Source organism: Borostomias antarcticus, assembly GCF_949987555.1.
Source record: "Borostomias antarcticus genome assembly, chromosome: 2".
Taxonomy (NCBI): Eukaryota; Metazoa; Chordata; class Actinopteri; order Stomiiformes; family Stomiidae; genus Borostomias; species Borostomias antarcticus.
Genome location: NC_140235.1, coordinates 18,749,702 through 18,777,510, shown reverse-complemented (window position 1 = coordinate 18,777,510; position 27,809 = coordinate 18,749,702). Strand labels below are relative to the sequence as shown.

Genomic DNA, 27,809 nt, shown 5'->3' with positions numbered 1-27,809 from the left:
CAGACCACTGAGGAATCACTGATAGTGTAGCATTAGGAGAGAGGGATGGAGGGGACAGGGACAGAGAGAGAGGCCCAGTCCCAATGTCCCCCCTAAACCCTCAAGCCCTGAGCCCTCACAGACTTATTGACGTCACCTGGTGAAGTGATCGAGTGTGAGAGGCTGCAAGGGCTCGAATTGGTATAACAAGGAATGGGACAGCACTTGTGACATCACATTACGTTGACGTGAAAACATATTTCTTACTATTGTGGGCGTGGGGCTTTTTTTAAATCAATTTGTAAATTGTACATGTTTTTCTTGTAGGCCTTCGTGTAAATTAATTTTGGCTGAGTCAAATCCCCTTTACATTATCAGAACTCTCTGTGTTACCCTCAAAACATTTGTTCAACTTGAAATCATTTCATTTTGTGGTCATATGCGATCGCATCTCCGATCAAATATCAACCCAACCCAGTATTTGTTAGTAGGATCGCATCGATCCTACATTACTGCCTGTGATTCTTGTTTGTGATGAATCCAAAAGTATTAACTTAAGAATGATAATATATTATGTATACACATTCCTGCACCTCACAACTCTTTCCATATTCATGTTGGAAATCTCAATTCAAAGAACACTGCACCGAAATGGGTAATTAATGTCATACTGCTTTTAACTGGGCAATCATATGATTTAGAGCAACAGAAATCGATGTAAATTATAACCATACCCTGCATATTTTTAAACAAATCACATTATACAAACCCATGGGGTTAATAACCCATACTTAAAAATAATGAAACCAAATTAATTATAAGGCTACTTGTGCAGATAAGCAAGTCCAGCTGAAAACATGAAAACATATTTTGTTCTGTAACGTGAACGTTACGGTTGGTTGATCTGTCCGTGCTTGTTTATTGGCTGTTCTTCAGGTAACCCCGTGTTTCACGTCACGACGCTATGAACTGTGGGTAATTCCCTTGGGCTAAGTCTGCAGAAATGCAGACTTACGGGAAGGGGCCATAAAGGGCTCAAAATGGCTGCCGGAGAGCCCTCACGCACTTGCCGAGTTGACATTGGGACACCCCTAAGCCCTCGCGGACTTCGCGGGAGCGCGCTCTTAAGTCTGCGAGTCTGCAAGGGTGGACATTGGGACTGGGCCAGAGAGAGAGAGAGAGAGAGGGAGGACAAGAAAGAGAGGTAGAGAGAACTGAAATAGAGAGGGAGAAGAGAGGGATAGCGAGACAGGGAGGAGAAGAGAGGGACAGAGGGAGAGGGAGGAGAAGAGAGAGAGACAAAGAGGACGAGAAACAAGGGGAGGAGTGGAGAGAGAGAAGGAAAAGAGAGGAGGGAAACGCATCAAGTAAAACGCCTCAGAACTCGCCCATAACTGGGACACTGGGATCGCTGCATTAGCATAGTCTGGCAATTCTTATTCATACAAAGTCCATGAGTGTGTCTGTGTGTGTGTGTCTGTTTGTGAGTGTGTGACAGAGACGAAAAGGGTTTCCAGATACGGTCTCTCTCTACACGTAAATACGCACTATTATGCGTACTATGTACGCAGTACACACACACACACATGCACGTACACATAGGCACGAACGCGGCGGAGAATGAATACTAATACTCATATTCAAATATTTATTTGCTGATGATGAGGGGAAAGGGATTTATGCAATTATGGAAATGTTTGCATATTAAAAAGATGAAATCTTCCCTCCCTCTCTCTTCAAAGGGGGCTCTCTGGGCATGAGGGGGAGCCGTGGTGAATATGAACGCTGAGGTGTCAATATCTCATTTCATTTCTGCTCTGGAGGAGAATACCGGATCAGATCAGATAGAACTGCCTAGGGGTAGAGAGAGAGAGAGAGAGAGAGAGAGAGAGAGAGAGAGAGAGAGAAAGAGAGGAGGAGTGAGGGAGCAAGAGAGAGAAGAGAGGAGTGAGAGACAAGAGAAATAGAGAGAGAGACAGGAGGAGCGAGGGAGCAAGAAAGAGAGGAGGAGTGAGAGGGAGGGAGGGAAGGAGAGAGAGAGAGAACCAGAGACATGACAAAACAGAGGGAGAGAAAAGAGGGAAGGAGAGAAGAGAGAGAGAAGAGTAATTCCACTTGAATCATATCAAAGTTCTCCTGCAGAGAAATAAACCTTGTTTTTAATCAAGAGGTGGAGGGATCCAGGCCATTGATCCGCCCATCACACCCCCTGCTTCCTGTCCAGGCGGACTGCACTGCGGACGGCCCATCTGCCTCGCAGGATATGAAATATGGCGTTCTGGGGTTCCAGATGCCACCGCCAATGTTACAGTTGATAGATCGCACCCACGGAACCACAGTGGATTGGTCAGTACGGCCAGGCCAATACTGTCTCTTCAACTGCAGCAATGATGGCGTGCAGCGTCTTAGTAAACTGTTACGCCACATCCGCACACACAACGGCCGAGACGAGATGCTAGTTTAGGCCTGGTTGGGATTCTTTCCACCAGATTTAACACATCGCGTCTTGAAGACGCCGATTTTGAGACTTTCTAAGTTCCGAAACGTCCGTCACAAAAGAATCACATTTCGTTCTGAAATGGCTTAAAACCGCCCTTGGCTGTTAAATAAATCAATCTTGCATATTTGTCATGTGTACATGATAAGGTATACCATGTACGATGAAATAGGTGTGCCCCATGCAGGGCTCGAACCGAAGACCCTGGGATGCGAATCTTATGCTTTGCTGATTGAGCTAGCCAGGTCGCTGGGTAAGCCTTGCTTCATGGCACCCGGGGTCACATGGGTGAATGGCAGAGGCGTGTCTGCACCATCAGAGAACAAAGAGAATGCGCGCTCTACTCCAAAAGTTTTATGAACACCTTGATGTCTTATTCAAGTTCATCTGCACGGGCATGCTGAGGCAACAAACGTTTCGGCAAGGGGCCTTCTTCAGTGTTACACATAACAACATGTGTGTTCCCCTTAAATAGTCTCGGGGTGCAACCCCTTCCACACTCCGTGTGTGGAACAAATAATGCCAATTAAAATACAAATCAGCGGCATACATACAGTACACAATACCCTGGAAAACCACACCCACACACAGACTCCAGAGACACACACACACACTGACGGCACAGCCACAGAGCCTGAAAACACACAACAGTGACTCACACCTGCAGTATGACAGAGTGTTGCACATGTGCACACACATAATCTCACACACACACACACACACACACACACACACACACACACACACACACACACACACACCGACTGTGTGGGAGATTAGCACCTACTATATGGGGGGTGGGAAGTTCCACGTTTCGCAGGTCTGCGTGTGAGTGTGTGTTTGTGTCTGTGTGTGCGTCTATGTGGAACTTAGTGAAAAATTAGACACACTCACGCATACACACACACACGCAGACCTGCGAAACGTGGCACTTCCCACCCCCCATACTACTAGACCTGCATACAGAGAGCTGTTTGGCTCCAAACATGTGTGTGTGTACTTGTGCAAGCGCGTGCATGCGTGCGTGCGTGTGTCATCAGTCAAACCAGAGAGCTGGCATCAGTAGATATATCACCTGTCACACACACCTGATCCCCTACATAGAGAGCAGCACTGTTGGAACACATGAGTCCAGCAGAGGGCAAGGCAAACATACACACACACACACACCCACACACACACATATAGACACGTGTGTACACACACACACACACACACACACACACAGTACACACACTCACTCACACACACACACACGCTCACGTAGACACACAATAAAATAAAAAAAACAGACGTCACACACACAGACACTGAAACACACACACACAGCAGACTCCCCCAGACTGCCTGTGGTCAGGAGCGTTCAGCAGTTATTCATTCTGAGGAAGCTACAGCCCGAATTCCACTATAGGAACCAGCTCTGTGATTGGGTCTACATTTTCAATTATGAGAGCAGGGCTTTTTAAATGGACCTTTATCAAGCTCTACCAACGCTGCTGTTTTTGTTAGTCCACAGGGGCCTGAAGCCAACCAGCAAACTCTTAAATCAATACAAACCTGCTTATTTGTGTTTGTGTGTGTGTGTGTGTGTGTGCGTGCATGCGTGCGCAAGACAAGCTGCCAATGGCTACTGTGTCAGATAGGCAGGACACAGATGTAGTAAAGAGAGAGAGGGGGGGGGGGGATCAAAGAGAGAGAAAGAGATGCGATAGAGAGAGAGAGAGGGACGAGAGAGATACAGAAGGCGAGAGAGGATCAGAGAGAGAGAGATGAGTACTGGGTCTCTCTCTGCGGCTACTCCTCTAAATCAAAGCGATAGGTCAGCACTGCAGGTACTGTGGGCTAGCGGACTGGGCAGGAGAGAGAGAGAAAAGAGAGAGAGAGAGAGAGAGAGAGAGAGGGAGAGAGAGAGAGAGAGAGAGAGAGACAAAGAGAGATGAGTACTGCGGCCGCTCCTCTAACTCAAACCGATAGATCGGCAGGTAGGCTAGCGTTCATCCAGCTTCTGTATTAGTCAAACAGTTTCAAATGACTAAAGGCTTCCTGGAAATATACTTTTTTTTAATCTCTCTCTACACACACACACACACACACACACACACGTACAACCCAGGTTTATTGACAGTCTGTGTGCTGCTCCTCCGCCCCAGATGGCCCTTAGCGTTAGCTCAGCTCACAGGCACAGAGACCAGCCCTGAATCCTGAACAAACACACTCTCTCACACATACACTCACACTCACACACACACACATTTTAATCATTTATTTATGTCCACATTATGAAACAATGCATACATACGCCTATCTGACACAGTAGCCATTGGCAGCTTGTCTTGCGCATGCACGCATACGCACACACACACACACACACAAACACACACACACAGACACAGACACACACACACACACACGCATGGAGGAACAGATAACCAGATAACCAATAGGCATTCTTTCCTGCCTTCATTCCTGCATGCCTGGGCAACGCAATGACAACTGCTGGTCAGGAACAGTAAGATCAAAAATCAAATCTTGAGAATCAAATATCATTCGATGATTGGTATTTGATTGGAATTTTCCATTCATGTGTTCTAGTGAATCTATACTCAAGTGTGTCAGAGTAGCGGACATGTGTGTAAGTGGAAATGTCTGGAGGACACGTGAGGGAGACGACAGCTCAGGGATCTCTCAGTGCATAGAGGCGCGTCTCTTATCTTAGAGGGGTATCTCTATGTTCAACATCAAAATGAGGATGGGAGAGGAGTACTCGTCTTCTTTCTCTCTCCTCCTCCCTCCTCCCCATCCGCCTGCCTCGGGGTTCTTCTCTGGTGTGAGCTGAGACGGTGTGTCGCCACTATCTTTCACTGATTATCAACATCCCCAGCATCCTCCATCCATCCCTCCCTCCCTGCCTCTCTCTTCCTTCCACCCCTCCATCCCTCTCTTCTTCTCTACATCCCTCCTTCTATCCATACGTACATTCCTCCATCCATCCACCCCACCTCCCTCCCTAACTCCCTCCCCCGGTGTGCGAGTGAGGGTAACAGGGTCCCAGAGCCGGGGACAGGTGAGAGGTCTCAGACGACCGAGCCCCCCCTCCCGACAGACCTCCCAGCCAATGAGCTCTGCCTCCCAACAGCTCTGAGGATAGCTGCCAACCGTGACACAATAATAAATCTAAATAATAATAATAATAATAATTAGTAATATTATTGTTATTATTATAATTAGCATAAGTATTATAATTATAATAATAATTATTATTGTTATTATCATTATTAATAATAATAACTAACAATAATAATGATAATACAAATTATATTAGCAATAAAAACAATGATAATAATACTACTACTACTACTAATAATAATAATAATTATTATTATTATTATACGCTTGATAATAATATGTATAAAATAAAATAAATATTAATAATTATTATAATTCCTAATATTATTTATTTATTTCTAATAATATCTTACTATTATTATAATTACGCTAATAATAATAATATAAGGGGTATCTTCGTCCCCACCCTCACCTATGGTCATGAAGGATGGGTCATGACCGAAAGAACGAGATCACGGATACAAGCGGCCGAAATGAGTTTTCTCCGGAGGGTGGCTGGGGTCTCCCTGAGAGATCGGGTGAGAAGTTCAGTCATCCGGGAGGGACTCGGAGTAGAGCCGCTGCTCCTTTGCGTCGAAAGGAGCCAGTTGAGGTGGTTCGGGCATCTAGTGAGGATGCCTCCTGGGCGCCTCCCTAGGGAGGTGTTCCAGGCGTGTCCGGCTGGGAGGAGGCCGCGGGGTAGACCCAGGACTAGGTGGCGGGACTACATCTCCGCACTGGCCTGTGAGCGGCTAAAGATTCCCCAGGCAGAGCTGGTTGATGCTGCTAGGGAAAGGGATGTCTGGGGCCCCCTGCTGGAGCTGCTGCCTCCGCGACCCGACCCCGGATAAGCGGATGAAGATCGATGGTGTCTGACGGGGTACAGCAGGCAGACGACAAGTTCCGGCTGATGTTATGAAAAGGGGCTGGTCTTAAAAGCGTATACAAGGAAATCTTCCGACGGGAAATAAACCGGGTTTGTTGTCGATTTCCCCCAAACCAATCGGGGCGTCTCGCTGGCGCGGCATGGCCCTTATGGGGGAGGCAGATAATTACGTCTGCGCTGGGAGAGTGTGTCCCTCAGGCCGCTCCCTCGCTGTCTGTCAACCTGGATTAAACCTCACTACGGGAGAGGTGGCTCGTCTCAGTTAAACCTCACTACGGGAGAGGTGGCTCGTCTCAGTTAAACCTCACTACGGGAGAGGTGGCTCGTCTCAGTTAAACCTCACTACGGGAGAGGTGGCTCGTCTCAGTTAAACCTCACTACGGGAGAGGTGGCTCGTCTCAGTTAAACCTCACTACGGGAGAGGCGGCTCGTCTCAGTTAAACCTCACTACGGGAGAGGTGGCTCGTCTCAGTTAAACCTCACTACGGGAGAGGTGGCTCGTCTCAGTTAAACCTCACTACGGGAGAGGTGGCTCGTCTCAGTTAAACCTCACTACGGGAGAGGCGGCTCGTCTCATTTAAACCTCACTACCGGAGAGGTGGCTCGTCTCAGTTAAACCTCACTACGGGAGAGGTGGCTCGTCTCAGTTAAACCTCACTACGGGAGAGGTGGCTCGTCTCAGTTAAACCTCACTACGGGAGAGGTGGCTCGTCTCAGTTAAACCTCACTACGGGAGAGGTGGCTCGTCTCAGTTAAACCTCACTACGGGAGAGGTGGCTCGTCTCAGTTAAACCTCACTACGGGAGAGGTGGCTCGTCTCAGTTAAACCTCACTACGGGAGAGGTGGCTCGTCTCAGTTAAACCTCACTACGGGAGAGGTGGCTCGTCTCAGTTAAACCTCACTATGGGAGAGGTGGCTCGTCTCAATTAAACCTCGCTACGGGAGAGAGGCTCGGCTCAATCATGGTCTACATCACCTATGATGTTTGGTTATTTTCATTACTGCATTGCTTGTGTTTGAGTGAGTGTTTAGATGGCTCTGTGTGTGTGTGTGTGTGTGTGTGTGTGTGTGTGTGTGTGTGTGTGTGTGTGTGTGTGAGTGTGTGTGTGTGTGTGTGTGTGTGTTTGTGTGCAAGCCTGAACATCAATATCAATGTAAGCATCATTGTGTGTGTATGTGTCTGTTTGAGTGTATGTTTAAATGGCTCTCTGTGTGCGTGTGTGTGTGCATGCCTGAACATCAATGTCAGATTAACCATTATTGTGTGTGCCTGTGTGCTGTATGTCCTACAGTACTGCCTGTTCTGCTCCATAGTGGATGGACCCATTCCCTTCACATAGTGAATAGAATCAGAGTGCTTTTGAATTAGATTGTACATTTTAACTTAATGATACAACACTTAGAATATTGGCATTTCTATACTATAGTGGGAGAGTACAGAGATTTACAGATTTACAAACACACACAGCACATCTCTGCCCCCCCTCCTCCCCCCCCAACCCCCCTCCCCACACCCCACCCCACACACACACGTCTGTCCCCTCCCCACACACACACACACACACACACACACACACACTCACAAACACGCACGCACACGCATAATGGAATCCTCAATTCACCGCGGGCTACAGTACTGTATGTGTAGAGTGAGGCAGGGTGGTGTCCCTCGACTAAGAGCGGAAACACAGTGGAAATGTAAAGGTGTGGAACGGTGACTTCATTTCCCAGATGGCCGTGGGGAACGGGGCGACTCCACAGAAAGAGGATTTCATGTTTATTCAGCAGAGTGTCCCACTGAGGAGGCCAGTCACGGCTGCGCACCACTCTCCGTCATTAGGCCCGCCTTTCACTCCCTCGGCCTTTCTCCCCAGGAGAGGCTGACGTGTGTGTGTGTGTGTGTGTGTGTGCGTGTGTGTGTGTGTGTGTGTGTGTGCATGTGTGTGTGTGTGTGTGTGTGTGTGGACCACTCCAGACGATGGTCTGAGTGGGTAATGTGACCAGACTGTACACGGTCATGCTTATCACATTCAATGCGCCTGCTCACTCAGAGCTGAGGGGGACGATATGTGTGTGTGTGTGTGTGTGTGTGTGTGTGTGTGTGTTCCTAAGTCTGACAGGCAGGTGCTGTGACAGTCCTGTCACTGCCCAGTGGACACATGGGCGAACAGCTCAGCATCGACACGATAACAGCTAGTCATACCTCTCCACAGGTAGAACCTGAATCTGCACCACACAGTGCACCTGCAATCCCTCCTCACCACCACAGATGATTCACCTATGCATCTATGGATTATTAATCTAAGCATCTCTCCCTATGTGGACAGAGCTACTGTACTAGTATTACTCCGGTGAAAAACAGAAGTCTTCGCAAAGAATACTAAACAGCTAATGAAATGACTCACTACTTGAAGTGTGTGTGTGTGTGTGCGTGTGTGTGTGTTCTGTATTTGCGTGTGTGTGTGTACCCGTGTGTGTGTGTGTGTGTGCGTGTGTGTGCACCCGTGTGTGTGTGTGTGTGTGTGTGTGTGTGTGTGTGTGTGTGGTGTTCCCCCGCCGTCAAGTCTCCGTGGCGGGCTGATCATCATATTTCCCTGCGGCGTTAGGGAGCTAGATGTGCGTGGGCGTTGATGGACGGTCTGTACGGGTGAATCAGCCCGTCTGGCTCTGCTCAGGATTCCTCTCACCAGACACGTCCACACAGAGGTCCAAAAACAGAATCGCTTGCCATCTGAAATTATTGGCCATAATAGAATTGTTATTCCATATGATACCTCAGATGATTGTGAGAGAGAGAGGGAGGGAGGGAGGGAGGGAGAGAGAGAGAGAGAGATAACGGCATCTGTTTTGACCAGACAAGCCCATGACGAATGTGCTAATGAAATGTTATGTGTGTAAATAGGGCCGGGGAGGCGTGCTAATATCCTGACGCGGTCGGTCTATCTGAGTCAGACCAAGGAGCCATAATGAGAATATCACAGAGTGCTGGCACAGGGCGGGCGGACAGGCGTTGGCATTGGCAAGCTGGCACTCCCCCACCCGGGGGTCAGAGAGACTGAGGGGAGGGGGGGGGGGGGACAGAACGAGAGAGAGATACAGAGAGAGAAAGGGAGAAAGATAGAGGTGGGGCGGGGGGGGAGAAAGAGATTCTTCAACCAGATTGATACGAGCTCAGCATCTTGTCCCCACTCCTTTAGTAAACTAGAGTTTGGGGCTGTGGATCTAGCTCAATACCATGCAGTAAAATCACACACACACACACACACACACAGAGATAGAGAGAGAGAGAGAGAGAGAGAGAGATTGAAAAATCAAGATTCAATTCAAGATGACTTTATTTTGTCCCTAGGGGAATTTGTCTCGGACATAAAGGCTGCCACATAAAAATAGAAGCAATTATAGTACAGTAGCAGACAGATGGTGCATAGCATAAACAAGTGCAGACATAATTGCATTCAAGTGCATGCAGCCCAGCCCTTCCTCTCATAGCCTCCTCATGTCAGGGTCCAGGAGATCCACTGTTAGAGGGATGAGTTTTTATACTATTCGGGTATCTTTTCCTGTGCTTAATTGGAACCCTGTAGCGTCTACCTGATGGGGGCAGGTGGTGCATATTCTGAATGCAGGGCATGGGAGGGCTCGGCAAGGGATGCTCCCTCCGAGAGAGAGAGAGAGAGAGAGAGAGAGAGAGAGAGAGAGAGAGAGAGAGAGAGAGAGAGAGAGAGAGAGAGGCAGAGACAGAGAGAGAGAGAGACAAAGAGAAAGAGATTTTTCCTTCCTCCCTCTCTCTCTCTCTTTCTCTCTCTGTCCATCACTCTTTCAAACACACGCACACCCATACGTCCACAAACACATTCACTCTCTCTCTCTCTCTCTCTCTCTCTCTATCTCTCTCTCACACACACACACACACACACACACACACACACACACACACACACAGCAGATTGATTTCCCCGGCGCAGAGAGAGTGGGACAGAGGAGAACATTAGATTCTCAGCGTCAGGGTCTCAGGTGGCATGACCAGCTCCCAGCCACAAGCGTTTCCTCAGATAAATACAAGAGTCCTTCAAACACACACACACACGCACACACACACAGACACACACACACACACATGCACACACACACACACAGACACACGCACACACACGCACACACACACACGCACATGCACACACTTGCGCACACACATGCACACACACACAACTGTACATGCCGCCACACACACACACACCACCGCAGCACACATAATGCACAGCACATACATGTAGTGACACACACACACACACAGACACGTGTGGACTCTACACACGGCTGCATGCCGAGACACACGCCGATGGACAGACACATACACACACACACACCCGAGACACACACCGATGGACAGACACACACACACACACACACACCCGAGACACACACCGATGGACAGACACACACACACCCGAGACACACGCCGATGGACAGACACACACACACACACACTCGAGACACACACCGATGGACAGAAACACACACACACACACACAACTGAGACACACGTCGACAGAAGCCCCACCCATCCAGCACAGCAACAGTGTACTTCAGACTGACCTCTCGAAGCTACCGCTGGACTGGTGGACGACTCACACTAACAGCAGCGCGGCTTCCACACACCTCTCCTCCTCTCCCCCTCTCCTCCTCTCCTCCTCTCCCCCTCTCCTCCTCTCCCCCTTAAACAACCTGTCACATCTTAACACCACAACGCATCCCCGGTCACTATCAATGTACCTCCTCTCTCCGGCGGCTCCCCTCTCCTTCTCTCTCTCTCTCTCTCTCTCTCGTCCCTAAATACCTGTTCCTGACTCCGAGCGGCGCCGCGGTCGGACGCCGTCCCCCCCCCTCGTCCCCCACCGTCGTCCCGCTGTCCCTCTGTCATCCCTAATCACCCCCCCCCCCTGTCTCTCGTCTCCCGCCTCTTCCCCCCCCCCATCCCTCTGTCTCTCCCGTCCTCTTCCCCCCATCCCTCCCTCTCTCTCTCTCTCTCTCTCTCTGTCCTCCCTCTCTCCCCCCTTGGGGGGTCCGGCGGGCGTACTGACCGGGTCTTCTGGCAGGCGGAGCACAGCCAGGCTTTGTCCCTCTTGCTGTAGGTGCGGCAGGTCTTGCAGACGTTGTAGCAGCAGTCCAGGCAGGGGCGCTTGGGGTTGAGCAGGAAGGTGAAGGGGGCGCAGCAGCGGATGCAGCAGTGCTCGTTGAAGCGGTGCTGCCTGGAGAGGATGGAGCAGCGACTGCCTTCCTCCACCAGCTCCTGTTTCATCTCACTGATGGCGAGGGAGAGAGAGAGGGAGAGAGAGAGAGGAGAGGGAGAGAGGGCGGGAGCGGGAGAGCGAGAGGGTGTGGGGGGAGGGGGAGAGAGGGAGAGAGAGAGAGAGAGAGAGAGAGGAGGGAGTGAGCGCGTGCGTCTGAACGGATGTGAAAAAGCGGACGGCGATGCCGAATAATTGCAGGAGCTGGAACAAATGAAACATTTAAAATGGTGATAATAAAACAGAGGAGGCAATGAGGAGAACACACTCTCTCTCTCTCTCTCTCTCTCTCCTTCTGATTTACTTAGCTAAAATGACGGCGGATATTTCAATCACACAGCCTGTCACTCCTTGCTTACCCACATCAATCAAAGCCAACCTGAGAACACAGCGGCCACCACGTGTGTGTGTGTGTGTGTGTGTGTGTGTGTGTGTGTGTGTGTGTGTGTGTGTGTGTGTGTGTGTGTGTGTGTGCATGCGTGCGTGGGTGCGTGTGTGAATCAGTATAATACTCTGTCATTATGAACAGTGTTCTAATGTGAAATCACACTAATAGCAGACCTGACGCCTCACCATAAAATCTGCATCACCACTTTTCCCTCTTTCCATCACGGTTAGAATTGGAAGTAACGTTACTGTAATGTTGAGTAACATTGCAGTAATGTTAAGTAATGTTACAGTAATGTTGAGTAATATTGCAGTAATGGTGAGTAATGTTACATTAATGTTGAGTAACGTTGGAGTAATGTTTCTGTAATGTTGAGTAATGTTGCTTTGTTGAGTAATGTTACAGTAATGTTGAGTAATGATGAAGTCTCCGACGCAAATTCAGGCGAGGCACGTACGTCACGGCCGGGGTAGTCAGCAGAGGTTAATCAGTCACGCATGACGCCGGCACCAGCTGACTGTAGCTGTCATAGCATTGGTCAGCTCACTAGAGCGCATGTATTTAAGCTGTCAAAACATGTAATTGTTCGCGCTTGCCATTACTGCTGGTTGTGAATTGCATGCTCGCTGCTTCCGCGTTCTCTGCTCTGGCGTCCGCTGCCATTGCTCGTGTCTGCGCGCTCGCTGCTCCGCGTCTCTGCTCGCGTTCCGTGCTCTTGTTCGTGTTTTGGTGCGTTTGCTACCTGCTGCCCGCGGTGTCCTCGCTGCTTCCGCGTTCTCTGCTCTTGCGTTCCGTGCTCGCGTCTGTGTTGGTGCGTTTTTTGCTGCCCACGTCGTCCTCTCCGGTCCGTGGTTTGGGGGTCCGTTAGTGGCGTCGTGGAGCACCGGCTTCCGAGGCCGAGGAGCCCGTCCCTCTGAAGCACCGTCGTGCCATAATTGCGTATGGTTCAGTTGCTCGCATAGCTTGCATTGGAAGTCCGTTTGTAGCGTTGCCAACGCCACCGGCCATTGGGTTTCATTCATGAACCGCTGATGTCGCAGGTTGTCCATGCCTCGTCTGCCGCAATTACTCAACTGTCGTAATGTACGCCGGGTGCTGTTCACCATTTCAATGTTTGCAGTTTCGGGCGTGAACGTGCCTATGTGGATTCTCGTTATGTATTTGGTTCATCAAAGTCCTCCCCTCGTGGCTCGTTCGTGGGTTCGCTGGCTGGTGCTGGCTACATGACAGGCTATACTGCTCGCTTGCTAGCTAGCTGGCGTTCGTCATGGTTCCCGTATTGCACGTAGGGGCATCGTTTTGTTTAGATTGCTAATACTAGCTGATTCTCACGTTTCAATTTTGTTGCAGCCCGAGGGTTCCAGTTGAACTGCTGCTCTACTCGCTAGCACCCATGATTTGCGAGTGCCGCCACGCAGCTGGCGTTAGCCGTTCGTGTAGCTAATGCTAGCTGGATCCTGTTCAATCAATCAATCTAAGCTTTGTTTGATAGCGCATTTCATGCCCTCAGGCAGCACAATGCGCTTTCCAGAGAACAGGGAGGTGGGTATACGTCCCACCCCTACATATTCTGGTAGGGACCTGACATTCAGGATCGCATCGAAATAGCTTCCAGGGAATAAAAACAATAAAAAGATAAATGGGAAATAAATAGATATAGAATGAACGAAAGAAAAACAATAAATAATAATAGTAAGGCTGGCTCTCCTGTCTGGTAGGCCTGGATAGTATGGCCGAATTGCTTCAGCCATGTCCAAACCTGGTTTCGGAGACAACGACAGCGATGATGCACTTACCAATTGTTGCAGTTCATTGGCTTTCTAAATAGTTTGGGTCAGTAGCATCGGCCTACCACATGGTTTCTTAGGGCAAGTACTGTGTATTGTGCATTGTCATCAATTGATACAAGCCATGCTGCAATCTGCTGCGTGTGTGACTATCATGGCTGTTTAGCTTTAACGCGGTGCTTATTCTTTCCACCATTTACGTTCGTCGCCTGCTCCTCCGCGGTGTTTGGGGCAGGGTTCACGGGCTTTATTTCTAAATTTAAAAGGGATGTATGCTGCGCTTGTCACGCTTCGATGTCGGATGTGTCATACGCTGCGTTTGGGATCCTGCAATTGCCTCTTCGCATTTAGCCCCTCTGCGTTATTTCAAAGACTAATCACCTGAATGTTAATGCTGCATGCATGACATGATCTGTTTGTCGCCTTGACGATGGATAGGCCTACGTGGCGCAGCGATATGCGGTATCCACCAGTTCGTTCGTGGCTAGCAATTGTAGGCTGCAGCTGTGGAATTGGCTCATGTTTGGGTTGCCGTCGGGCTGCCACTCTTATGTTGCTGTAGCCTACATCTGAACAATATGAACATTCGGTTGGTTGTTTTCCATCCACCCATAACGGGATGGGGAATAGGCACCGCGAAGCGGTCAATTCTCGCACATGCAGGTGCCGGGCGTTCGGTGCATTTCTCCGGTCCGGTCGCGAACCGGTCTCTAGTCTACATGCTTTGGACGCGTTGCTGACTGTTTGCGCATCTGGCCAGCATCTGGGGCAGCGCCCCCCCCCCCCCTTTGCCCCAGCCGGTCTGTGCGCTGGCCCTCCGTATGAATGCCGGCTCCCGTTCGTTCTTCGCTGCTGGATGGTTTGACTTGTCGTTCCCTCTGCCAACCCGAGCCTGGGTGTCCTGCGTAGCACGTTCTCCCGGTTGGGCGTTCCTCTGTCCGACGGGAACCGGTCGGCCCGCGCAATCGGGTGGAGTTTTTCGGTGTCCTCTTGGATAGCGCTACAATAAAATTAAATAAATTGAATTACAAATGTATGAATAAATTATTAGGCGGATAAATAAATAAAATAATTAAATAAATAAATATATGGCAAATGCGGGCTCTGCCCCTCGACGCTGGATCGGATTCAGGGTGTTATGCGCGGCGTGCAGTTTCTCTATCGTCGCTAATATTGCGGGGCCCCTCAGTGGTCTAGGAAACACTTTCTCTTCTGCGATAACGATGCACCGTGAGTATTATCAACCAGGATCGTTCGTACATTCCGTTCGTCAATAATTCATGCGCTGCCTCGCATGGCTGTCCGGGCAGGGGGATTTCTTTTCCACGCGTCCTCGTCCCCGGCTCAACAATCGAATCGCTGACTCGCTTCCCTGTTTGATTTACAGAAGTTCTGCAGACTGTGCCTGGCTGTGGCCCTGTCCGGCCTGGTCTGCCCTCTTCGGCAGATGGTTCTAGACCGAACGATGCCCTCCCGTAATCCACTGCCCGATGCATGAGAGCTGGTCTGGCCAGGACCGCATTGACCAATACGACTGCATGGTCTATTTCGCTGCGTTCTGCTCCACATTTGATGTACCTTCGTGCCCGCTGGCGTTTCGGTTTATCAGCATTTATAGTCCATCGTGTTGGATCCAGACGGCTGCGGCCTCGATCGGTTAAAAGTGTCGTAGCAGGTGTACAATTTCACATGCGCTGCCTGGACCCCTTCATCGGCATACGAACGCTACCTCGGGCCCGGCGTTCTGGCCGTTTTGGATGCTCAGAGCGATGAGCTGACCGTATCCAGTTGTGTTGTGTCTCTGCGGATTCACGTGGTTTGTGCGGATGTAGCCTTATTTTAAATGCATAGTATAGTTGCTCGTGAAACTATTAATTAATAGACTTATTAGTAAATTATTACATTTATTCGTGAACTTAGATTAATATTGGCTTATAACGTTCTGCTCCAAATTAAATGTAAACGTCATGCCTGTGAATATTTCAATACTATCAGCATTCATAGTTCATTGTGTCGAGTCTAGGCGGCTGCAGCCTCAGTCGGTTAAGAGTATTGTTGCAGGTGTTCAATTCCACATGCGATGCCTGGACCCCTCCACCGTTTCTCTGCTGGGGAACCCGTCCATCCAGCTCCTCCTTAATGGCATCACAAAAGAGCATCCCCAAGGCAATGATAAACGTCTTCCCTTCACTCCTTCACTCGTTCATAGGTTAATCGCACGGTTGAGGCAGGGGTGTTTTGATAGTCACTCGGATTTAATGTTAGAAACAGTAATTCTCACAGCTTTCTATGGGTTCTTAGGGTCGGTGAATATCCTACACGCACATTGTCATTCAACCCGGCGCACGACCTCACTCTGGCAGATGTCACGTTGCACGTGCTCTACTTCGTCCTGCACCTGAAGCATTCGACGGCGGACAGAGCCGGTGCCGGCGTGAACGTTTACTTATCAGGCCAAAACACCTTGTTTAGTCCTCTCTCCTCCATGAGCTCCTACCTGACGAGCAGACCCCAGGCCGGTGAGGAGGAGCCCCTACCTGACGATCAGACCCCAGGCCGGTGAGGAGGAGCCCCTCTTCATGACGAGAGAGGCAAAGCCCATGACCGGAGCCTGGTTCGCCGCCAGACTCCGCACCCTCTGCCAGGCATGCAGGCTCCCACCGGACCGGTACACTGCACACTCCCTCCGCATAGGAGCGGCAACCACCGCCGCCATCGCCCCGGTGTCTACCCTGAAGTCCATGGGCCGATGGTCTTCGTCTGCTTATGAACGCTACCTACGGCCCGGAGTCCAGGATATTCTGGATGCCCAAAGAGCTATGAGTGGACTTTGACATTGGGTTGGGGGGTACCGTGTATTCAGGTGGTCATGTGGCTGGTGCACTATTAAATGTTGTCTGGCTCATCAGTCAGAGCGCTCTCCGTCGACCCTTCTGCGCATGCGGGCCGCGGAGTTGCTGGTGGGTTCTTTTGGGGGGTAAGTTTGTCAGGTATTCCACTAGCGTCGGCTAGTGGATGCCAGAGTAGCCGCTAGCTGTTCTCTGTGGCTCGTCGTGGTGACCGTGGGCCGAAACGTCTCCGAATGGCCATCCAGCGGTCCCTCTGGTCGCCATGGAGGCAGAGACACTAGGCTGTATCTCCCTCGGAACCCACAAAGCGTCGGCCCGTGGGGGCCAGGGACTATAATGTACAGCAGTCCTCCTGTGGCGCTCTTTGACGGTCTTAGTGGGCTGAGTTACCTCCGAGCGTCTTCCCGATCGCGGCCCACTCTGATCGTCATTGAGGCAGGGGGCTAGATGCCGTTCCCCCTTTTCTGGCTCTCTGGGCCAAGCGGCCCAGAGGGGGGGAACACCTAGATTGCCTCCCCCTGCTATGCGCTTTCCATGTCGGTGGAAGGCAGGGGGCCCCCCGGACAGAGCACACCGCCAAAATTCATATGCTGTTTTATGCCGCATGTATAATAAATGTTCAAATTTGACAAAAGTGATCTCGACTGAATTACTATAATGTTGAGTAATGTTGATTTGTTGAGTAATGTCATAGTGATATATTAGAGTAATGTTGGAATAATGTTCCAGTAATGCTACCACTCTCCTGTGTTGTGGCCGTTCCCTCAGTAAGGCTCCCTGATGTCAGATGAAGCCACAGCGCTCCAGACAATGACCTCACTGGTGGTGATGATTAAAGAGATTCAACTGAAGGTCAGCCACTGGAGAGACTTTACCATAAACACATACACACACACATACTGGAAATGGTGTAAATGATGAGCCTGTAGTCCAATTAGTGCCTAGCATAACATCCTGGAGCTTTCATTCAATCAGCTGCTGTTGCTGTGCTCTAATGAGGGGGCGGGTGAATGGGAGCCGTCAATCACACTTTAACCAATGGGAATGTTTCAGATGGTCAGAGTTGCATCATTTGATTGGTCACAGTTGGGGATGGACTATCCTCCTATGGTGTTTCGGTTGACTGATTATATGAGGTTGTGAATCACATGGGAATGCACTGCATCTCTATGCTAAATATATAAATATTTCCAACGTCCTACTATACTGTACAGTCAGTGCATCTTGTGCGGTAATAGTTGGGCGGATGTTATCAGAGACTTTTATGTATCCCTTCAGATGGCGTTTAGAGCACACTGGAGGTTGAAATGGTCAGAGGCCCACATGTGCTTATGGAGAGGTGGGAGAGAGGGGAAGTGTTCAGCTGACGCTCGCTCACTCAGTAAATTATTCAAGACTCTGCTATCCACCAGGATTTACACTGCACACACACGCACACACACCCCTACCTACCTTTAACCTCACAGGTATCCACTCAAAGACCGTATCAGGAGAGATCTATAATTAAAAATATTGGATTTTATGCTACAGGAGGAAAAAACAACCGTGGGGTAGACCCTGTCTGGAGGGGGCCAGCCCAGTCAGAGTCCTGGGGTAGACCCTGTCTGGAGGGGGCCAGCCCAGTCAGAGTCCTGTAGCATCTGTGGAGCCCGGAGCGAGAGGCATCTGCTGTGTCCTTTGTTATTAATACTCTTCCCTCCCCTGCGTCACTGATTGCTTTTCAAACGCATCATTACCCTTGTTGTATTTAGAAGAACAAACCAGTATAGCGCAGATACACAGGTAAACATAAACGCACACTCACAAACACATACACACAAACACACACGCATACATACACACACACACACACACGATTATGCTGTTTTTTTACACTCAAGTAAACCGCACACACCAAAACACTCCTGATCAGGAAGACATTTTATCGACCTCCCTGCAAAATTTAGCCACCATTTTGAGAGAACAGCGCTCTGCTTGGTGGACTAACTGCGCGTGTTGTGTTGAGTCTGAGGGGGGTTGTGGGTCTCCGTATCTCTGAGAGAGAGATAGACGGGGCCTTAATGAGCTGAGATTAGCCGCCCCGGCTGATAGCTGAGTGTGTGTGAAAGCCCATTACAGTAAATGAGAGACTAACATCCACGTATACCCAAGGACAGCCGCAGAGGCCAGTCACGCCTAGGGTCCCCTCAGATGAACTCCCTTCTCTGTTAACTAGCCATAATAAGCAGCTCTCCGCTCCTATCAGCATCCCTGTAATGTCATTGCGGCCTGGCGAACTCACACGTGCGCACATGCGCACACACATGCGCACACACACAGATGCGTCCGTGCACATGCTGGTGTGAGTACACGCACCAGTACAGAATGTGCATGAGATGCGCAGAGAGCAACCTGCATTATCCATTCAGATCGTGGACTCAACCTTCTGCTGCACTGTATAATTCAGAAGGCACACACACACACACGCCTGCACGCATAGCCAGCCACACACACACACACACATACACACGCGCACACACGCACGCACACACACACACACACACACACACACACACACACACACTGCCCTCCAATCCAGCCTGCATATTTAATCAAATATAGTATAATCTAATTCAAATTCATTATGAGTCTGTTCCCTTGGAGGTGAAAAGCAGATGATATTGGCTCTAGTGTTCTGTGGTCTGGGGGGGGGGGGGGGGGGGGCTGGAGATGGAGGGAGGTCACCCAGTGTCCTGGGGGAATGGAGGGTGGGTGAGAGGGTGACTGGGAATTAGGTTGAAATATTGTTAATTGATTAAGTTATTCTGAGTTTGTTGGGAGGGTGATGTTTCTAGGCTGGATGTTCTTAAGAGAAACACTGTCAACATAGCAAGTCAATGCACGCCTCACACCTACGCCACTTACAGCTGAACAACAGCTATAGTCAATGTCAATGTCATTTTATTTATATAGCACCATTCATACAAATGAATGTAGTTTTACATAAAAGGAGAAGGATAAAAACATAAATCATAAAAAACACAGTAAGAACCGATTTAAAAGAAACAATGGAGGTAAAATAATTTAAAATTAAAGATAGTGTAAAATAGAATAAAAACTAAAACTATTAAAAATAAATCCAATTTAGATTAAGACAAAGCAATCTCGAAACAGTCGTATTCCTCTGAAAGAACAAACAGTAGATCAAGACTTTACAAATGTTATCCTTGAAAGAGTGCCTGCGACGCAAGAATGTGCTTCTTCTGACGCTCGCCCTACATTTCACACCTGTACAGCGTGCTGATTGGATTGGCGAGTATGGTATCAACGGGCCATTCATCTCCATCTAACCACCACCACCACAAACAACCACTTCCCCCATTTTAAAGGGATCAATCCAGAGACTTTCACCAGGCTCTCTGAAGGCACACACCAGGCTGCGACACCCTCCTAGTCTAACACACACAGTCTGGGAGGGAGGGAGGCTTCTATCCATCAATCCATCTATCGATCCATCCATTTATCCATTCATCTATCCCTCCATCCCTCCATCCATCCATCCATTCCTCCATCCATTCCTCCATCCATTCCTCCATCCATCCATCCCTCCCTCCCTCCCTCCCTCCCTCCCTCCCTCCATCCATTCCTCCATCCATTCCTCCATCCATCCCTCCCTCCCTCCCTCCCTCCATCCATCCATCCATCCATCCATCCATCCATCCATCGCATCCATAGTCTTGCAGAGCCAGACCTACAGTATCTCCACACTTGGTTTTCGCTGTGTCAGTGCTGTAGAAAGGTCTGGCTGGACTCATTACCATTAGGGGATAGGGGGAACAAAACGCTGTATTTCTTTAAACCAATCACAATCGTCTTGGGCGGAGTGGTTGCTAGGTTGTTGTTGTTTCACGTAGTCTTGATTGATTCTGACTGGGCGGACAATAGATTCCACTGCCGCTGGGCAGAAATAAACGAATGACAAGGCTTATGCTCCAAAACCTACAGTACATCCGTTGAGTCAGACTATCTTTTCCATGGCGTATCGGCCTTAAGCAGTGTTTATTAGAGGTGGTCATGTGTGTTTGTAGGTCAGTCAGGGGATGCAAGGTCAAACCCAGCGTGGGCAAGTGAGGTGGAAGCAAGACTGACGAATGACCCAGGGTCCAGTTAGACACGTACTGTACAGAACAGTACCAGCCCATTGTGGTCATACCACATGGTACCATCTAGCCGGAAAAACGGGCCTATGCACACGTTTTTGTCACTTCATTCACGCCGATATAGTCATGTGATTCAAGAAAAGTAGTCTCATGCACAAAGAAGGGTACACATTTATTATAAGGGACTGTTCGAAATGTATAGGAGGGGGTCACTGGAGGACTTGCTCGGAAATAAAAATGCATGACTCCCTCTGACAGAAATATATTATTTTCTTTGACCCTCCCGGAGTGATTGAAAAAAAAAAAGATTGACCCTCCTCCCCCAAATAGGCAATATTCAATATACTAAACAGAAGAAGAAACCAACTTGAATGCATTATCCACAAACCGCGTCCTCCACACCCTAATCCTAACCCTAACCCTTCACACCCTAACCCTAACCCTCCACACCCTAACCCTAACCCTCCACCTCGAACCCGTCATCACCAGCAGAGCCGACTGATTCGATCGACTGATCGATCGGCAGCTAAAGAGAAACAATATCGGCTCATACAAAACAGCTTGCTGAATAAAGAGAAGCTGAAGAGACTATTTTAGATTTTGATCGATTCAAATTTGGATGACTGTCCCCTGGACTCAAATTAAAAGAGTAACCCTCCCTCAGACTAAAATTTTAAAAGCATGTCCCTCCCCTGTTTTCCTCCAGTGACCTCCTCCCATTCATTTTGAATCTTTAATAGCATCTAACTAACAACAACACAGTTTTAATAGAAGTTTTACTTATAGCAAGCAAACTATGCACACACCTGGTACACATGCTCAACAGACATATTATGTACACTGTTTAAAACAGTTACACACATGTGCAGCGCAAAACCTCTCTCTCTTATAGTACACTCACTCACTCACAAACTATCTCTCTCTCTCTCTCTCTCTCACACAGACACACACACACACGCACAAACACACACACCGACCCAGTGAACCTCCAGCTGTAGTGAAGACGCTGGGCTGAGGTTTTCTGCTCGGATATTAAATATTGATCAAAGCTTTCCTGGGAGCCCTCTGTGGTGGAGCTTCTCTCCCTACCCTAACCCCAGAGTAACATCACTACGCTCCTCTCTGCCCCAACCCCAGTTCTCTCCCTACCCTAACCCCAGAGTAACATCACTACGCTCCTCTCTGCCCCAACCCCAGTTCTCTCCCTACCCTAACCCCAGAGTAGCATCACTACGCTCCTCTCTGCCCCAACCCCAGTCCTCTACCCTAACCCCAGAGTAAACTCACTACTCTCCTCTCTGCCCCAACCCCAGTCCTCTCCCTACCCTGACCCCAGAGTAAGATCACTACGCTCCTCTCTGGCCCAACCCCAGTCCTCTACCCTAACCCCAGAGTAACATCACTATGCTCCTCTCTGCCCCAACCCCAGTCCTCTCCCTACCCTAACCCCAGAATAACATCACTACACTCCTCTCTGCCCCTGCCCCAGTCCTCTACGTACCCTAACCCCAGAGTAACATCACTACGCTCCTCTCTGCCCCAACCCCAGTCCTCTACCTACCCTAACCCCAGAGTAACATCACTACGCTCCTCTCTGCCCCAACCCCAGTCCTCTACCTACCCTAACCCCAGAGTAACATCACTACGCTCCCCTCTGCCCCAACCCCAGTCCTCTACCTACCCTAACCCCAGAGTAACATCACTACGCTCCTCTCTGCCCCAACCCCAGTCCTCTACCTATCCTTACCCCAGAGTAACATCACTACGCTCCTCTCTGCCCCAACCCCAGTCCTCTACCTACCCTAACCCCAGAGTAACATCACTACGCTCCTCTCTGCCCCAACCCCAGTTCTCTCCCTACCCTAACCCCAGAGTAACATCACTACGCTCCTCTCTGCCCCAACCCAAATCCTCTACCTACCCTAACCCCAGAGTAACATCACTACGCTCCTCTCTGCCCCAACCCCAGTCCTCTACCTACCCTAACCCCAGAGTAACATCACTACGCTCCTCTCTGCCCCAACCCCAGTCCTCTACCTACCCTAACCCCAGAGTAACATCACTACGCTCCTCTCTGCCCCAACCCCAGTCCTCTACCTACCCTAACCCCAGAGTAACATCACTACGCTCCTCTCTTCCCCAACCCCAGTCCTCTACCTACCCTAACCCCAGAGTAACATCACTACGCTCCTCTCTGCCCCAACCCCAGTTCTCTACCTACCCTAACCCCAGGGTAACATCACTACGCTCCTCTCTGCCCCAACCCCAGTCCTCTACCTACCCTAACCCCAGAGTAACATCACTACGCTCCTCTCTGCCCCAACCCCAGTCCTCTACCTACCCTGACCCCAGAGTAACATCACTACACTCCTCTCTGCCCCAACCCCAGTCCTCTACCTACCCTGACCCCAGGGTAACATCACTACGCTCCTCTCTGCCCCAACCCCAGTCCTCTACCTACCCTAAGCCCAGAGTAACATCACTATGCTCCTCTCTGCCCCAACGCCAGTCCTCTACCTACCCTAACCCCAGAGTAACATCACTACGCTCCTCTCTGCCCCAACCCCAGTCCTCTACCTACCCTAACCCCAGAGTAACATCACTACGCTCCTCTCTGCCCCTGCCCCAGTCCTCTACCTACCCTAACCCCAGAGTAACATCACTACGCTCCTCTCTGCCCCAACCCCAGTTCTCTACCTACCCTAACCCCAGAGTAACATCACTACGCTCCTCTCTGCCCCAACCCCAGTCCTCTCCCTACCCTAACCCCAGAGTAACATCACTACGCTCCTCTCTGCCCCAACCCCAGTCCTCTACCTACCCTAACCCCAGAGTAACATCACTACGCTCCCCTCTGCCCCAACCCCAGTCCTCTACCTACCCTTGCCCCAGAGTAACATCACTACGCTCCTCTCTGCCCCAACCCCAGTTCTCTACCTACCCTAACCCCAGAGTAACATCACTACGCTCCTCTCTGCCCCAACCCCAGTCCTCTACCTACCCTAACCCCAGAGTAACATCACTACGCTCCTCTCTGCCCCAACCCCAGTCCTCTACCTACCCTAACCCCAGAGTAACATCACTACGCTCCTCTCTGCCCCAACCCCAGTCCTCTCCCTACCCTAACCCCAGAGTAACATCACTACGCTCCTCTCTGCCCCAACCCCAGTCCTCTACCTACCCTAACCCCAGAGTAACATCACTACGCTCCCCTCTGCCCCAACCCCAGTCCTCTACCTACCCTTACCCCAGAGTAACATCACTACGCTCCTCTCTGCCCCAACCCCAGTCCTCTACCTACCCTAACCCCAGAGTAACATCACTACGCTCCTCTCTGCCCCAACCCCAGAGTAACATCACTACGCTCCTCTCTGCCCCAACCCCAGTCCTCTACCTAGCCTAACCCCAGAGTAACATCACCACACTCCTCTCTGCCCCAACCCCAGTCCTCTACCTACCCTAACCCCAGAGTAACATCACTACACTCCTCTCTGCCCCAACCCCAGTCCTCTTCCTACCCTAACCCCAGAGTAACATCACTACGCTCCTCTCTGCCCCAACCCCAGTCCTCTACCTACCCTAACCCCAGAGTAACATCACTACGCTCCCCTCTGCCCCAACCCCAGTCCTCTACCTACCCTAACCCCAGATCACTACGCTCCTCTCTGCCCCAACCCCAGTCCTCTACCTACCCTAACAACATCCTTTTCTTACACTAACCAGTCTCCTCCACACTAGTCAGACTCACCGGATGTACAGTGTGTGTGTGTGTGTGTGTGTGTGTGTGTGTGTGTGTGTGTGTGTGTGTGTGTGTGACCATGAATAAACCATGGGGCAGGTGAAGAAGCCTTATCAGAGCCTATTGTGTGCTGTTTCAATGGGGGTCTGAGTTATTTCATTAGCCCTCCTTTACTATTTAGTCAATAATTCATCCTCTCCCTCATTCCCTATGCATGGGACTGTTTACCACTGAACAAGTGGCTGTGGCGGTTCACTGCGCTTAATAGCGCTGAGGCCTGGTTTATGTATGGCGGTGTTAACCAAGGTATCCTCACTATGTGTCCTGTTAAGACCAATTTATACTTCGTCGTATATACTTCTGAAAGTGCTGACAGACAGAAATTGCGTCACTGTCGAGTGTCGACACTTTTTTGTGTCAGACAGGGGTGTCTTGCACCTACCAAACTTAATAATGTCGCAGACACCGTCACTTTCGTCGCACAGCTGTGATTGGATAGCTAGATAGAAGGCACGTTCGTTGACATAGATCAATCAGCCACGCGTCTGCAAGTTACCATGGAGGTGATCAGACACTTCGCTGAAGTATAAATGCTAAATGTCGGTCAACATTTTTTACAACACTAGTGGACTGAGTATAAATGAAGCTTTAGGCAACCTTGTGCCCACATTCTGTTTCTCTCCACAGATGAGTCTAGTCTTACCCCTATCTAGAATGATTATTTTATTTTATATTGTTATTATTGAGTCTATTTCTGCAATAACTGCATTTATGACTGTGTTTATTACACTAGCGTTAATGTTACTGCTCGTTGCTTTGGGAGACTGTTTTGCCACGGAAACCAATCAGGGGCTACCTTCTGGTGGGGGGCAGAACCGCAGTCAGAACGCAGCCCCGGATTGGCCAGACTGATCTGCGAAGAGTATAGCCTAATTTATACTTAGTGAGCTGTGAGCTGTGAGCTCTGTGCATTTATACTCAATAAGCCGTGCCCTGCTGTGTCCATGTGATGCTATGTTGTTACCAAACAAGAAAATGTTTCTCATCTCCTAGCAACACAGAACGCTTCGTCTCTCCAGGCCAGTCAACCAATCAAATATGTGTGACATATAATGACGCAGTGTGAGCCTCTAGAAATTTGAGGTGGTACGAGCCAAGCAGCTCACAGCCTGCGAGATGTTCCAAATGACGTCAGTGAGCCAAAAATGGCTCACAAAGTATAAATTAGGCTTATGTGAGCTTGTTAGATCAGGATGGGCTCACAATACTACATGTAGGGGGGTAGGAGGAGAGATGATGTGAATGCTAAATTTAATTTGGATATCTAGAAGTGAATAAAAAGTCAAAAGTTTTGCAGAGGTTCGATCGGAAAGTTCAAAGACTGGTTCTTTATTCCAAAAATACATACAGTTACAACTGGGCTATTGGCAAGAACACGAAAAGAGAGATTCACCCAAGAACTGAGCTTTTCCTCGTGCACAGCTCTATATGCAAAGCTAGGCCCGGATATGACATTCATAGAATCTGATTGGCTAATACATCATTTACACGTCATCAGCAATGGCAACACGTCATCAACAATGGCAAACGAACAGGATTAAAAGTTTAACACATCGTACAGCAGAGTGGTATGACCAGGTGGTTCTGCAAAAACAATGACACAATAGGAGACCACAGCCCTCATCTGGGAAGAAAAGTCCCCCCCCCCCCGCTTCCCCAAAAAAGTGTTAATTAGCTAATCAGAAACGTCCTACTGCATTTGCATTGTTTTGAACTTCTAGAGGCAGTTGAGAGTGGGGGCGGGGAGCAGCAGCTCATGTTCATACATGAAACGGCGCGTCTGTAACAGGACTGAAACAGAGGGGTATTACGCATGCTAGAATGCTTAATCTGAGTGATATTTTCTGCAATAATATTCAGACATGTTTTGGGGACCCCAGAGATCTATAGCAACTAGAAGACTTGAAAAGGTGCATAATAGGGGAACGTTAACAACTCTTGCTCATTCTTCTGGAAGGAAAACAACTTCAAGTGCACAGAGGCGGAACTAACACACAGAGATAGTTTCCTCCCAAACCTCCAAGACTTCAGGGAGAGGACGGAGATAACAGATGTGTGTCAGTGCGTGTGCGTGTGTGCGCGTGTTTGTGTGTTGAATGACAGACAGTTAATACTTTGTTTCTGTGCATTTGATGTCTGTTTTCCAGTGGGTTACAGAGGAGCAGACCTGGGACTGTGCCTTCCCAGAGTGATTGAGTGTGGGTGCTGCAGATAGAGAGAGAGAGAGAGAGAGAGAGAGAGAGAGAGACAGAGAGACAGAGTGAGGGAGGGAGGGTGTTGGGAGAGAGTGGGGGGTAGGGGAAGATGGAAAGACGAGAGAACACAGAGAAAGAGACAGATGGAAAGAACGAGAGGGAGCACAGATTCCAGGAAATTACCGGTTAGGTTTATCTATTACAGAGGCTTCCTCTTCCAAGTGGCCGCAAATAAGATTGATTGGAAGTTATTTTACAGCTCTGGATTAGCATCCCTCTGTTGTGTATGCAAGGCCAGCTGTCTTCTTGTTCTCAAACACAACAGCCCTCCCATCTCCTCGATCAATACTCGCTCCATCTCACTGGGGGTGGCTCAACTTTCACACTAAACTTTAGCGCAACTTTCTTTCTCGTTCTTTTGGAAGTGGTCCCAGAGCCAGTAATACGATTCTGTCATCTACAGTTCCGAATGCGAGCAGAGTTTGGACGGCTGATCTCTGATGAGTTGCCATGTTGAGACACTAATTTATAGGCTCCCAAAACAGAGGCAGTGGTTGAAAGTGGCGTAGATGTGGGGGGGGGGGGACTAGACGATCCCAGTTTGCTCCTCTGCAGATAGACACACCGACAGCCGTAAATCCAGAAGTGAGGGGTTATAAGCGCTCGACTATCAGGCCTGTCTCTATGCGACTGATTGAGGTGGAGGTAGGCAGGCTGGTCGGCCGAGGGGGCGGGGAGATGACAGCTGGACTCCTCCCCAGGGGACCATACTCTTCTCCCATCAGCGGGCTAACTGCTGACGGGCTAGCCCGCTACGCTAACAAGCATGGTGAGTAAGTACAGCAGGCCGCTGCTGCATCTCCACAGCCACAAAAGATGTGAGTCATCTCTCTAAA

The 27,809-nt window shown here is 49.6% G+C and overlaps 1 protein-coding gene across 1 annotated transcript in view; it reads right to left on the bottom strand.

The window, feature by feature from the left end:
- Positions 1-27,809, bottom strand: part of myripb (myosin VIIA and Rab interacting protein b) — a gene marked incomplete at both ends in the record, with an annotated part of 123,783 nt that overhangs the window by 47,908 nt on the left and 48,066 nt on the right. Inside the window, one exon of the mRNA XM_084453568.1 lies at positions 11,550-11,771. Coding sequence (XP_084309694.1) covers positions 11,550-11,771 — 222 coding nt within the window. The remainder of the gene's footprint in view (positions 1-11,549; positions 11,772-27,809) is intronic.